The 12658-nt window shown below is 55.3% G+C and overlaps 1 protein-coding gene across 1 annotated transcript in view; it reads right to left on the bottom strand.

Annotated features, from left to right (window-relative positions):
- The window catches only part of LOC114923337 (zinc finger protein 2 homolog), a 19827-nt gene extending 8476 nt beyond the window's left edge, over positions 1 to 11351 (bottom strand). The window contains exons 1-4 of the mRNA XM_029286129.1: positions 11321 to 11351; positions 10252 to 10362; positions 8708 to 8821; positions 5395 to 6174 (exon numbers count right to left, since the gene is read on the bottom strand). Of these exons, the coding sequence (XP_029141962.1) occupies positions 5395 to 6174; positions 8708 to 8821; positions 10252 to 10362; positions 11321 to 11351 (1036 nt within the window). The remainder of the gene's footprint in view (positions 1 to 5394; positions 6175 to 8707; positions 8822 to 10251; positions 10363 to 11320) is intronic.
- Between the last annotated feature and the right edge of the window lie 1307 nt (positions 11352 to 12658).

Raw genomic sequence — 12658 nt, 5'->3', positions numbered from 1 at the left:
TATATAGAACAGAATAGAATAATTAGAATAGAACAGAACAGAATAATTAGAATAGAGCAGAATAGAATTAGAATATAACAGAATAAGAATAGAATATAGAATAGAAAAAATATAGAATATAGAATAGAATATAGAACAGAATAGAATGTAGAATAGAATATAGAATAGAAAATAGAATAAAGTAGAATATAGAAGTACATAGAACAGAATAATTAGAATAGAACAGAATGAAATAATTAGAATTGAACAGAACAGAATAGAGCTGGAAGGGACATTTGGAGGTCTTCTAGTCCAGCCCGCCTGCTCGAGCAGGAGACCCTTACAGAATCATAGACTAATTGAGACGAATGGGACCTCGGAGGTCATCTAGTCCAACCTCCTACTCCAGCAGGAGACCTTATTCAGAATAAGAGGATAACGGAGTCGGAAGGGACCTTGGAGGTCTTCTAGTCCAACCCCCTGCTCCAGCAGGCGACCCTATGCCATTCAGAATGAGAGAAAAACAGAGTTGGAAGGGACCTCGGAGGTCTTCTAGTCGAACCCTCTGTTTAAGCAGGAGACCCTACCCCATTTCGGACAGGTGATGGGAGCACCCACAACTTCTGGTGGCAAGCAGTTCCACTGGTTAACGGTCCTCACTGTTAGGAAGTATCTCCTTAATTCCAAGTTGCTTCGGTTAGTTTCCATTCCTTGTTCCTTGTCCTGCCTTCAGGGGCTTTGGAAAACGAGTGGACCCCCCCTCTTCTTTGGGGCAGACCCCCCAAATACCGAAACAGTGCGATCGTGTCCCCCCCTAATCCTCCTTTTCTCCAGGCCCAATTCCTGCGAACGTCCTTCGTCCGTTTTCGCCTCCGGGCCTTTAATCCTCTTCGTTGCTCTTCTCTGCACTTCCCACCCCCACCCCCAAAGTCTGGTGGTCCCTTCCCACCAAGCTGCGCCCCCCCTCCCCAGCCTCGCAAGAACAGGCACCCCACAACTGTAAGAAAGCCTTTATTGCAAATAAACATAGCTCAGAAAATAAGAGGCATAATTATCGTCGTTATTGTTGTTATAATTATAATAATACATCTGGGATAGGGTCCACGGGCCCCGTCTGGTTGAATGGGGATGAAGTGTCCGGCGAGGGGTCTTTTGGAGGCTAGGGATGCAAGCACGGGGTGGGGGGAGGTGATGGGGGTGAAGCCTCCTGGCCTCGGGTCCAAGGGTGGGGTGGGGTGGACAGCTGTCTGTCTCCCGTCCACTTTCTCGCTTGACCGTCTCTTTCCATCTGCAGCTCGAGCTCCGTTCGCAGGGACCCCCGACCCAAAAAAACCCCCACAAAACAAACTCATCTTCGGGCCGTGAACGGCCCCAGTGTGGGGGGGAGAGGGTGGGGGGATGGGTAAGGAGGGAAGACCCCCCACCTCCCCAATTCTTGAGCGGGATCCTGAACGCCGAGCCCAATCTCGATGCACCGAGAAGGTCCGGCGCGGATGAACGATGTCGGTGCGATGACTGTTGTGCACGTCTCCAAAGGTGAAAGAAGATATCGCTGGTGGGAGGGGGGAACCGCCATGCACAGGGGGGGACACCCCTAAATGCTGGGAGGAAGACGGGCAGGAGAGGAGCTGGGGTACAGACAAAAATTGACGACCGCAGCATGCTCGGAGCGCAAGCAACTGACCCGCTGCTCCGGAAGTCGGATCCAGCAGGAGAACAAAGATGTCCATTAGCCAACTGGTCGGATCCCGAAAGCGGAGCTGGGAGACTTCTGCCTGCCTGCCCACCCGGCTGACCTCTGACCCCCTCCCCTCCCCAACCCTGCCAGCCTCGTTTCCCCCAAACGACCAAAGGGACCCACCGTCCTGCCGCTGGCACCCAGTGTGTGTGCCGCCTCTATAAACGGCAACCTTGTGCTCTTTCGGGATGGGAAAAGGCATTGCTGCCTGCGTCTGGATGACCTCACGGAGCCCCATGTGGCTTTGTTAAACATCCTGCCTGAGCCACAAAGAAGACCCTCTGAACCCACAAGGATCCTTTGGGGATGGGGGTGAGGGGGCGCAGCCATGGTGGTTTTAGCTGGCCACGGTTAAGAGGGCTGGTGAAGCACCTCCGTGAAGGTGTAAATCCGTACACAGGGAGGAAAAGGACCGGGGGAGCCCGGGACACCCCCCATTTCAAACATCTCTTCCATCTCACCCACGCTTTCCTCGCACTGGGGGCTAAACAACCAAATTTCCAAGAAACCCCCCACCAGGATTGCCGGGACTGTGCCGCCGCCGTTTCCCACAGCATCTTCACGTACAGGCCGTATTTGATCGGAACAAAAATGTAGACCCCCCCAGTAGCCAAAAATTAAGATTTTCTCTCTCTCTTTTGCTGCAACATTGTACGTTTCGCCTTTTCAATCTGCCTCGGCATCCCGGAAAGAGGAACATTATATGAAAAGCCTTCCGGAAGGGGAAAACCATGCTGGAGGCACAGAACCTCGCGCAATCCCGCCGTCGCTGCATGTACGCAACCACACTCGGCCCCAGAGGTGGCCGAAACGACGATAAAGGGGGGGGCTACAAAGCCGTTATCTCGCACGGCCAAAACTGCTCTCCCGGCACCCCGAGGAATAAAGGGGAGCAGGCAGCAGGGTCTCTCTAGCGTAGCAGGACTCCAACGTTTTGGGAAGCGCGGACCCGTTCTGTGGAGAGTGGTTCTTCCACAGACTGGTGTGTGTGTGTGTAGTTTTGCGTGCTGCCTGCATCCCACGCGGGCGTGTGCGGATGGGGCTCTGCTTGTTTGCACGGACCACTTTCTGGCAGGCTACTGGTCCGCAAGACTGCAGGTTGGGGACCTCTGCCCTAGCGGTAACCTCTAGCCCAGCCACAGAGCTCAACCGTTCCCGAACTCTTGTCGCTTGCTCGCTTTTGCCTTCGACACCTAGGGAAAACCGAGGCCAGAATTCGGGGACCGCCCAACAGCTGGCAGAGAAGGGGGGATGCTTCTATCCTGGCTGTACCCCATACACACACACATACATACAGGGAAAAAGTCGCAGGCAAAGGAAGCTCATGGCTGGAGGGCTGGATGCCTCCCCTTGGCAAAGCTGCCGGCGGGGGGGGCACCCCCTCCCCACCCGCCCAGCAGCATATGAACAGCCGCCGTGTGCCAATCAAATTTCCTGCCCCCACCACATCTGCACGAAACTAAGAAACGGGTTCTCCCTGCTTGCGTCGTTGGCGCACTCCGCCGCACCCTTCGTCGTAAGACCCTAGCGCGTTCCCCGGATAGAATCCCTGCCACCCTCTGCCCGACATCAACCTAGCTCAACGGGCATCAGATATGCCCCCCCTTTCCTTCCAGGAAGCCCCCCCCCAGCTTAAGGCACAGACCCCCACTCTCTCTCTCTCTCTCACACACACACACGTTCTTCCGACAGAGTACGGCGGGCAATACCGCGCCAGGGCAGAGACCCAGCCTCGTGGGTGCCCCGTGGTTGGGGAGTCCAGGCGCCGACGGGTCATTCTAAAGTGCTTCTGCTTCGTTCTGCCCACCCTCCTTTGTGCGAGGACCCCCCCACACACACCTCTGTCTTCCAACCCCAGCACAATCCAACCTCTTTGGTGTCGCCCCCGGCAAGCGTCAGACCTTTCTAATCCAGCTGCTGGAGGAGAGCAATGGTTCCTTCTGCCTTTGGACACCCCCCCCCGAAGGCAGCCCCACATTGTACCCCCGCCGGGCTAAGCTGGAGGGAGAACGTGGCTTTGCTTGGAAGGGATTCAAAAACTCTTGGAGTCGAGTGCCAGGCAGGACAGGGGACCCGGCTGTCTCCCTCCCCAAAGTCTTTTTCCCCACGGGAGGGGCCAAATCCCTCCCCCCCCTCCCCCCAAAAGTCCTGTCAATCACCCGCAATGGATTTACGGGGAGCCCAACGGCAGGCCTGTTCACCTTGGCACGAAGCCGGTACTCCCTCGCCGGCAAGAGTTCAACCGTCCGGTTTGCGCAGCGGCGCACACGCGATGCCGATGGTCCCATTTCTCGAACGAGTTATTTCGATTTTTCCCGCAGGGAGGAAAGCAAGCGTGGGGGGGGGGGAAGACGGGATCTCCGGAGTCTCCGAGACGGCTTTGCAAAGCCGTGATGGCAGGCAGAGGCAAGCCAGACCAGACCCGCCATCTTTGAAGGGAGCCGTACCCGGGTCCACGACCAGGGTTTATTGAGGGGGTACCGCCGTCAGTCACATTTTCGTCTACACAGATGGGCAAGGTCACCCTGTGTGCACTGCCGCCGAGTTCTCGTTCTTTCCTTCTGCTGTTGGGGGAGTAGACAAGTGGCGTCCAGGGAGTGGCAAAGGGCTCGGGGGTAAAATAAAGAGGTGGGCACGGCTTGGATCCTCCGGCCATGTGCCACTTTTGGCGGGAGGGGAGTGCGCCCTTGCCGGAAGGATGGGTTGCCTCTTGAGACAGAAAGAGTCTTGGCCAGGTCCAAAGAGGGTCGGTTTGTGTCCCTAGAACAGGAGGGGGCAGACAGGGGCGTCACGGTCCAGGATACATGCATAAACCCCGTGGTCTGCCCCACGGGGGGTGGGGATCCGAGGGGAGTCCAGCCCCAGCCAATCTGTGCTTTGCACAACACAGGGAAGTTACCGCAAAGAATCGGGAATGGAACATAGTCTGGGGTTAGGGGCGGCTGGATGCGGCTGCCCGCTCTGCTGGAGCTGAAGGGTGCGGGTCGGGCAGGGGAGGCCCAGCCAGGCGCGGCCGGGGGCGTCTCTGTTGCTGGGCTGCAACTGCCCCAGATGCGGGGGGTGCGGAATGACCAAAGAGGCCCTGCCGGCGTGGCAGAGGCAGTGGAGCATCTCGCTCGGGGCTTCCACGCTGGCGGTGGGCCGTGGGCCGGCCGACAACCCCTTGGGCTTGGAGGTGATGGGAGGGGCTTGCCCCATGGGCATGACCGAGTGAGCGCTGGAGGTGGGGAGCATCGGCAGGCCCAGCCGGCGTTGGCAATGGAGCATCTCTAAGTGGGGATCCAGAACGGTGGGCGGGGCGCTCAGCTTCGGGCCTTGCTCCGAGCCGGGGGACACTCCTTGGAGGTGGCCCGAGGGGCCGGCCGTGTGCGGGCCAGGGGCTGGGTCCGCGGGAAGACTCTGCCCGTGAGGGGTCCCGTGCTGCCCGGAGGGGGCCGGTCGGTGGACACTGGGAGAGGGGTCTCCGGGCAGATCTGGGCGGGGGACCGGCGTGGCCCGCTGGGCAGCTGAAGCAGGGTCCCCTGGGAGGGCTTGTTGTAGGGCAGGTGCGGCCAGGAGAGTGCTAGTCAGTGGATCGGGGCCCAGCACCTGCCGATGGGTACGCTGGTGTGCGCGCAGCGCCGACTCCCCCTTGAAGCGTTTGGGGCAGCAGGAGCAGGCGTGGGGCCGCTGCTGAGAGTGGGTGCGCTGGTGGGCCGCCAGGTTGCCCTTCTGGCTGAAGCGCCGCCCGCAGGTGGCGCAGGGGAAGGGGCGCTCCCCCGAGTGGATGCGCCGGTGGGTGATGAGGTTGGCCCGCTGGTTGAAGCGCTTCCCGCACTCGGTGCAGGGGAAGGGCTTCTCGCCGGTGTGGATGCGCTGGTGGGTGATGAGGTTCGGCCGCTGGCTGAAGCTCTTGCCGCAGACGCTGCAGGGGAAGGGCTTCTCGGTGGAGCGGCTGCCCCGCGGCACCGGCACCTTGGGCTCGGGCGCGATCAGCCCCTCCTGCACCGCGTGGGTGCGCTGGTGGGCCGCCAGGTTGGCCTTCTGGCTGAAGCGCTTGCCGCAGCGCAGGCAGGGGAAGGGGCGCTCGCCGGTGTGGACCCGCTGGTGGGTCAGCAGGTTGGGGCGTTGGCGGAAACGCTTGCCGCACTCCAGGCATGGGTAGGGCTTCTCGCCGGTGTGGATGCGCCCGTGGGTGATCAGCCCCTGCTTCTGTCGGAAGCACTTGCCGCACACCACGCAGGTGAAGGGGCCGGAGCCCAGGCCCTGGGAGGGGCGCCCGGGGCCGCCGAGGCTGGGCTCGCAGGAGGCCGCTTCCTCTTTCTTGACCCGGGTCTGGGTTCTCAGTTGACCGGCATTGGGGGCTAGGAAGAGCCCGGCCCGGGAACTCTCGGGAAAGAGCTGGTAACGCTCCAAGCTTGCCACAAAGCCCTTCTGGCCGCCCTCTTCTTCCTTGATGGCTTTGCTGCGTCCAGCGGCTGCTCCGGAGTAGACAAAAAGGAGGGAGGGGAGACACAAAAAAAGAAATGAAATGGCGCAGGGGGTTCCTAACCCTCGGGCTGCGGCACACTACCGGCGAGCAATGGCACACACCCAGCGAGCAATGGCATATGCAAGCGCACCAATTCTCCTGCTTGCCCGTGACGTTCCCCTCGTGTTTGAGTGACAGGCTCTCCAGCATGCGTGCATGCCGCAAACACGAAATCATCCACCCCGGGCGCCATGCCGTCAAGTCAGAAAGGACGGGGGATCGCCTGTCTAGTGTATTTGATGTTGTTTCATTTTCCACAACTTTCCGACTAAGGTCTACGTAAAAGGTAATGGTGTCCCCCACACTCGTGGCCGACTCTAGGGCGTGGCGCTCGTTTCCGGTTTCCTGCTCAAGGAAGCTGCCGTTGTCCGAAGACTCGCCGATGTCACGCGGCCGGCATGGCTCTATGACAAAGGTGGACAGGACGATGATACCTTCCCGGAGAAGTGGTACCTATTTGTCTGCTCGCATTTACGTGCTTTCGAACTAGGCAGGCAGGAGCTGAGGTGAGGACGAGAGCTCGCCCCATCCACGGAGCTCAGACGTCGAACCTGGGCTGTCGGCTTTAGTTCAACATCTTTAACCAGTCAGTCCTCACACCCCAAACAACTGCAGCGGTTCACTGAACGACCGTGGCCAGAAAGGTGGTAAAATGGGGCAAAATTTACCTCATGATTGTCTCGCTTTGCGAGGGAAATTTTGGGCTCAATTGTGGTAGTAAGTCAAATATTATTTCTCCTTTATATTATCTTATATTCCCGCTTTTATTGATATTGTGATTATTCTCTCTATTGCTTTGCATGCGCTGGAGGCAAATTTCTGGCGTGTCTAATCGCGCTTGGCCAAATAAAGAATTCAATGCAATTCAATTCAGTTCAATGCAATTCAATTCAATGATTTCAATTGAATTCAATTCAATGCGTTTCAATTGAATTCAATTCAATGATTTCAATTCAATTCAATTCAATGCATTTCAATTCAATTCAATGCATTTCATTTCAATTCAATGATTTCAATTCAATTCAATGCATTTCAATTTAATTCAATTCAATGCATTTCAATTTAATTCAATGATTTCAATTTAATTCAATGATTTTATTTCAATGCAATGCGTTTCAATGCATTTCAATTTAATTCAATTCAGTTCAATGCAATGTAATTCAATGCATTTCAATTTAATTCAGTTCAATGTCAATTTAATTGAACAATGCATTTCAATTTAATTCAATTCAATGATTTCAATTTAATTCAATTCAATGCATTTCAATTTAATTCAATTCAATGCATTTCAATTTAATTTAACTCAATTCAGTTCAATGCAATGCATTTCAATTTAATTCAATTCCGTTCAATGCAATGCAATTCAATGCATTTCAATTTAATTCAGTTCAAGGATTTCAATTTAATTTGATTCAATGCATTTCAGTTCAATTCAATTCATTTCAATTTAATACAATTCAATGCATTTCAATTTAATTCAATTCATTGCATTTCAAGTTAATTCAATTCAATGCATTTCAATTCAATTCAATGCATTTCAATTTAATTCAATTCAATGCATTTCAATTCAATGATTTCAATTCAATTCAATGCATTTCAATTCAATTCAATGCATTTCAATTTAATTCAATTCATTTCAATGCAATTCAATGCATTTCAGTTTAATTCAGTTCAATGATTTCAATTTAATTCAATTCAATGCATTTCAATTTAATTCAATTCAATGCATTTCAATTTAATTCAATTCAGTTCAATGCAATGCAATTCAGTGCATTTTAATTCAGTTTAGTTCAATGCAATGCAATTCAATGCATTTCAATTTAATTCAGTTCAATGATTTCAATTTAATTCGATTCAATGCATTTCAATTTAATGCGATTCAATGCATTTCAATGTAATGCGATTCAATGCATTTCAATTCGATTCAATGCATTTCAATTTAATGCGATTCAATGCATTTCAATGTAATGCAATTCAATGCATTTCAATTCAATTCAATTCAATGCACTCAATGCCCTCCCATTCTATTCAATTCAAGGGCCTGGCTGGCCGAACTGTCTCTGTGTGTGTGTGTGTGTGTGTGTCTGTGTGTGTAATCAATCTCCCTTCCCTTTCTTCTCTCTGAAACCAGAAAAGGCCCAGCTCAAAAATCACTCAGTGACCCCCTCAATTGTGGAGTCCTTGGTGAGCTCCCAGCTGGGCGGTTTTCCTTGCAGTCGTCTCGTGACCCAACTAGGGAACGTCATCAGTGCTAGAAAGGAGGGGGGGTTTCAGAGAGGAGGAGGAGGAGGACTGTGGGCTCCTTGGTGGCTCTCTGAGCTTGGGGGGACGGACGGGTGTTTAGCAGACGTCTCACGACCCAGCTAGGTAACATCATCAGTGCTAGAAGGAGAGGTGGTTTGCGGAGAGGAGGAGGAGGACGGCGACGACGACGACTGCGGGGTCCGGCGGGAAACCAGGCGCTCCCTGCCCTTGCCTACCTTGGCAGGCGCCTGCGCACAACTTGCCTTCCTCCAGCTTCTGACGGTCGGTCACCCCGAGTTCCTCCCAGCGCTCGATCCACGAAAGGCTCTCGGGTTTGAAGAAACGGTAGCCTGGGGGGGTGAGGGGGGGAGAGAAAGAGATCCCAAGAGGAACGGGTGAGCCCGTTGATCTTCTCCACGGAATGTTCTGGAAGGAGGGGGGAAGAGAGGCTGGTCCCACCCACCCCGGCCCCGGGGTGCCTCCAAGCCCACGAGGCAGCCTGGATTTGTGAACACCCTGTTTTAGGTGGGCTGGGCTGAGAGAGAGAGTGGCCCAAAGTCAGCCAATCGGCTTTCACGCCTGAGGCGGGACTACAACTCTCCATCGCCGGGTGATTGGCCCAAAGTCACCCAGCCAGCTTTCACGCCTAAGGCGGGACTAGAACTCCCAGTCTCCTGGTGATTGGCCCAAAGTCACCCAGCCGGGTTTCACACCTGAGGCGGGACTAGAACTCCCCGTCTCCTGGTGATTGGCCCAAAGTCACCCAGCCGGCTTTCCTGCCTGAGGCGGGACTAGAACTCCCCGTCTCCTGGTGATTGGCCGAGTCACCCAGATGGCTTTCACGCCTGAGGCGGGACTAGAACTCCCAGTCTTCTGGTGATTGGCCCAAAGTCACACAGCCGGCTTTCCTGCCTGAGGCGGGACTAAAACTCCCCGTCTCCTGGTGATTGGCCCAAAATCACCCAGCCGGCTTTCCTGCCTGAGGCGGGACTAGAACTCCCCGTCTCCTGGCGATTGGCCCAAAGTCACCCAGATGGCTTTCATGCCTGAGGCGGGACTAGAACTCCCAGTCTCCTGGTGATTGGCCCAAAAATACCCAGCCAGCTTTCATTCCTAAGGCGGGACTAGAACTCCGTCTCCTGGTGATTGGCCCAAAGTCACCCAGCCGGGTTTCACACCTGAGGCGGGACTAGAACTCCCAGTCTCCTGGTGATTGGCCCAAAGTCACCCAGATGGCTTTCATGCCTAAGGCGGGACTAGAACTCCCAGTCGCCTGGTGATTGGCCCAAAGTCACCCAGATGGCTTTCATGCCTGAGGCGGGACTAGAACTCCCCGTCGCCTGGCGATTGGCCCAAAGTCACCCAGCCGTCTTTCCTGCCTGAGGCGGGACTAGAACTCCCCATCTCCTGGTGATTGGCCCAAAGTCACCCAGCCGGGTTTCACACCTGAGGCGGGACTAGAACTCACCGTCTCCTGGTGATTGGCCCAAAGTCACCCAGCCTGTTTTCACGCCTAAGGCGGGACTAGAACTCCCCGTCTCCTGGCGATTGGCCCAAAGCCTGCGATTCTGTAAGGGTCTCAGGCTGGAGCGGGGGGGGGGCAGGGGCTGGACTAGAAGACCTCCAGGGGTCCCTTCTATTATTCTGTCCTTCGGTTAAATTGGGCCCGACAATCGCAGGGTCTGCGCTAGCCAAATAAAATTTTAAAAAAAACCCACAATGGCGTTATCCCGCGCGGATGGGCGTTTTGTCGGCGTGGGATCGGCCCCGCCGAACGTACCTGCACACGGATCGGTCGGGATCCCTCGGCTGGAATCCAGCTGGTCCCCGAGGCACTGCTCTCCCACCCGCTCGATCCGAGACAGGAGATCGGGTTTGAGAACCGGATAGCCTGGGAAAAGGTCAGAACCGGGCGGGTCACCGCCTCGCAAATGCCGGGGGGCGGGGTGGAAAATAGCCAGCTGTCCCACCTATGGGGGAGGAGGAGGAGGAGGAGGAGGAGGAGGAGGAGGAGACAGAGACTGCGGGGTTCTCGGTGCTTTCTGAGCTGGGTGGTTTTCTTGCAGATGTCTCGTGAGCCAACTAGGTAACACCATCAGTGCTGGAAGGGAGCGAGGTTGAAGGAGGAGGAGGAGGAGGAGGAGGAGGAGGAGGAGGAGACAGAGACTGCGGGGTCCTCAGTGCTCTCTGAGCTGGGTGGTTTTCTTGCAGACATCTCGTGACCCAACTAGGCAGCACCATCAGTGCTGGAAGGGAGTGAGGTTGGAGGAGGAGGAGGAGGAGGAGGAGGAGGAACAACTGTGAGGGTCCTGGGTCCTGAGCTTGGTTGTTTTCTTGAGGACCTTTCATTACCAAACTAGGTAACGCCATCAGTGCAAGAAAGGAGAGGGGTTTGAAAAGGAGAAGGAGGAGGGGGAGGAGGACAGGGCGAGGGAGGGGAGGAGGACTAGGGGTCCCTGCTGCTCTGTGAGCTTGGCCACTTCCTTGCAGACGTCTCCTTACCAAGCTGGGCAACGCCACCCGTGCCCCAGGCTCAACCGTCCAAAAACACCCTCTCCATTCCTCGACTCTTTGGCAGGCGGACGCAGGAGGTAGCCATGGGGTCCGCTGCCCCAGGGGAGACCCTGACACTCTCCCCCCCTGCCCCGGTCTGTGTTTGGCAGGAAAGACCCTCTGCCCTTTGAAACCCCCCCTCCCCCCCGAGTCTGGCGCCTGTCGCCCATCCCTGAAAGCAGCTGGTCTACGGGAAAGAGCGTCCCTCGAACCCAGCTCCAGTGCACTGCCCGGACACCGAGCGAGGTGTCTCCCTCTGCCCCGAGGAACCCCCCCACCCCCAGTTTGGCTCTTACCCAGTGAAGTGACCAGCTCGTAGTTCTCCATCACAACCTCCAGGGACCCCTTTGTGAACTTTTTTTTTCGGAGCTCCTTGGAGAGGAAGACGAGGACGACCAGCTCAAACGTCACCTGCTTAGGGGGAGGAAAACAAGCAAACAAAAACACACCTGCGTTCCACTGCTGGAGGGAGGAACTACAAAACCCATCGGGCGGCCAGCCGCCCAAGTCGCACCCTCCCGGCTCACCTTCCCAGCGGAGAGACGAGAACGGGGACTTTCCGTGGACGGACAAATCTTTTTAGCCTGCGGGTCCTCGACTCACGACGTCGTCGGCGCCACCGCCGCGGCTGTGCGACCGCTCAGAGGGACGACCAGGGTGCTGCCGCCGGGGACCAAGGACCGTTTTTCCACCCCTGCGACCGTCGCAGCATCCTCGGGGGTCCACGGGATCAAAATTCAGACACTGAAATTTTTTCGGGGGGGGGGGGAGACAAAACAAAACAAAAAACAAAGTCTGCATTGAACCAACGGCGTCGAGGCACTACGAAACCCATCGGGCGCTGCCGAAGAGGGCAAACAGCTCACCGGGGCCCCCTTTCCCAGCTCCAATTCAGGCCCTAAATACTGGAGCGTTTTGAGGCCTAACGAAACATCCGGGGGGTGTTCGGGCTGTCTCCCCCCCATCTCCCCCCCTTTGAGACGGAGAGGAAATGCTTATGGATACATCCATTTGGGGGGGGGGAAATTGGGGACGCTATTGCTTGGCTGTGCTCTGATTGGATGGGGGGTTGGCTGTGCTCTGATTGGCTGGGGGAGTGTTCTGTTTGGCTGGGGGCTTTGTTGTGCTCAGGTTAGTCTGAGTTGCAGGGGGATTAGAGATGGTGAGCTTCATTGCTGTTGTTTGGCTTCGTGTTCGTGGTCGTGCCACATCTTTATGGTGGGTGTCAGTTTGCTTCATGTATGGATTGGAGGGGTTTAAAGTGGCTAATGATGCAGCTGTGGACTGGCTTCTAGTTTGTGGTCGTGCCTCATCATCTGTGTGGGTTAGGGTTTGCTTTTTGCGTGGATGTGTGGTGGTGACCTCCTGTGTGGTTTTCGTGAGTGTGGGTCTGGTGTCATTCTTTGTGTTAGGGACTCGTTTGTCAATAAGGGCGGGTTTCCAAATGGCTGGTAGGTGGGAGGTATCATCTCGTTTATTCATGCTGTGTGGGCGTTTTTCTATCTCGATGGCTTCTCTGATTATTCTGTTGTTAAAGTGTTCAGTTTTGGCAATAGTTCTGGTCTTTTTAAAGTCAATTTTATGTCCTGTGGCTTTAAGGTGTTGGACCAGGGAAGAAGTTGGTTCCTCTTTTC

Source organism: Protobothrops mucrosquamatus, unplaced genomic scaffold (genome assembly GCF_001527695.2).
Source record: "Protobothrops mucrosquamatus isolate PMUCROS unplaced genomic scaffold, P.Mucros_1.0 scaffold2958, whole genome shotgun sequence".
Lineage (NCBI taxonomy): Eukaryota > Metazoa > Chordata > Lepidosauria > Squamata > Viperidae > Protobothrops > Protobothrops mucrosquamatus.
This window is presented reverse-complemented; position numbering and strand designations above follow the sequence as displayed.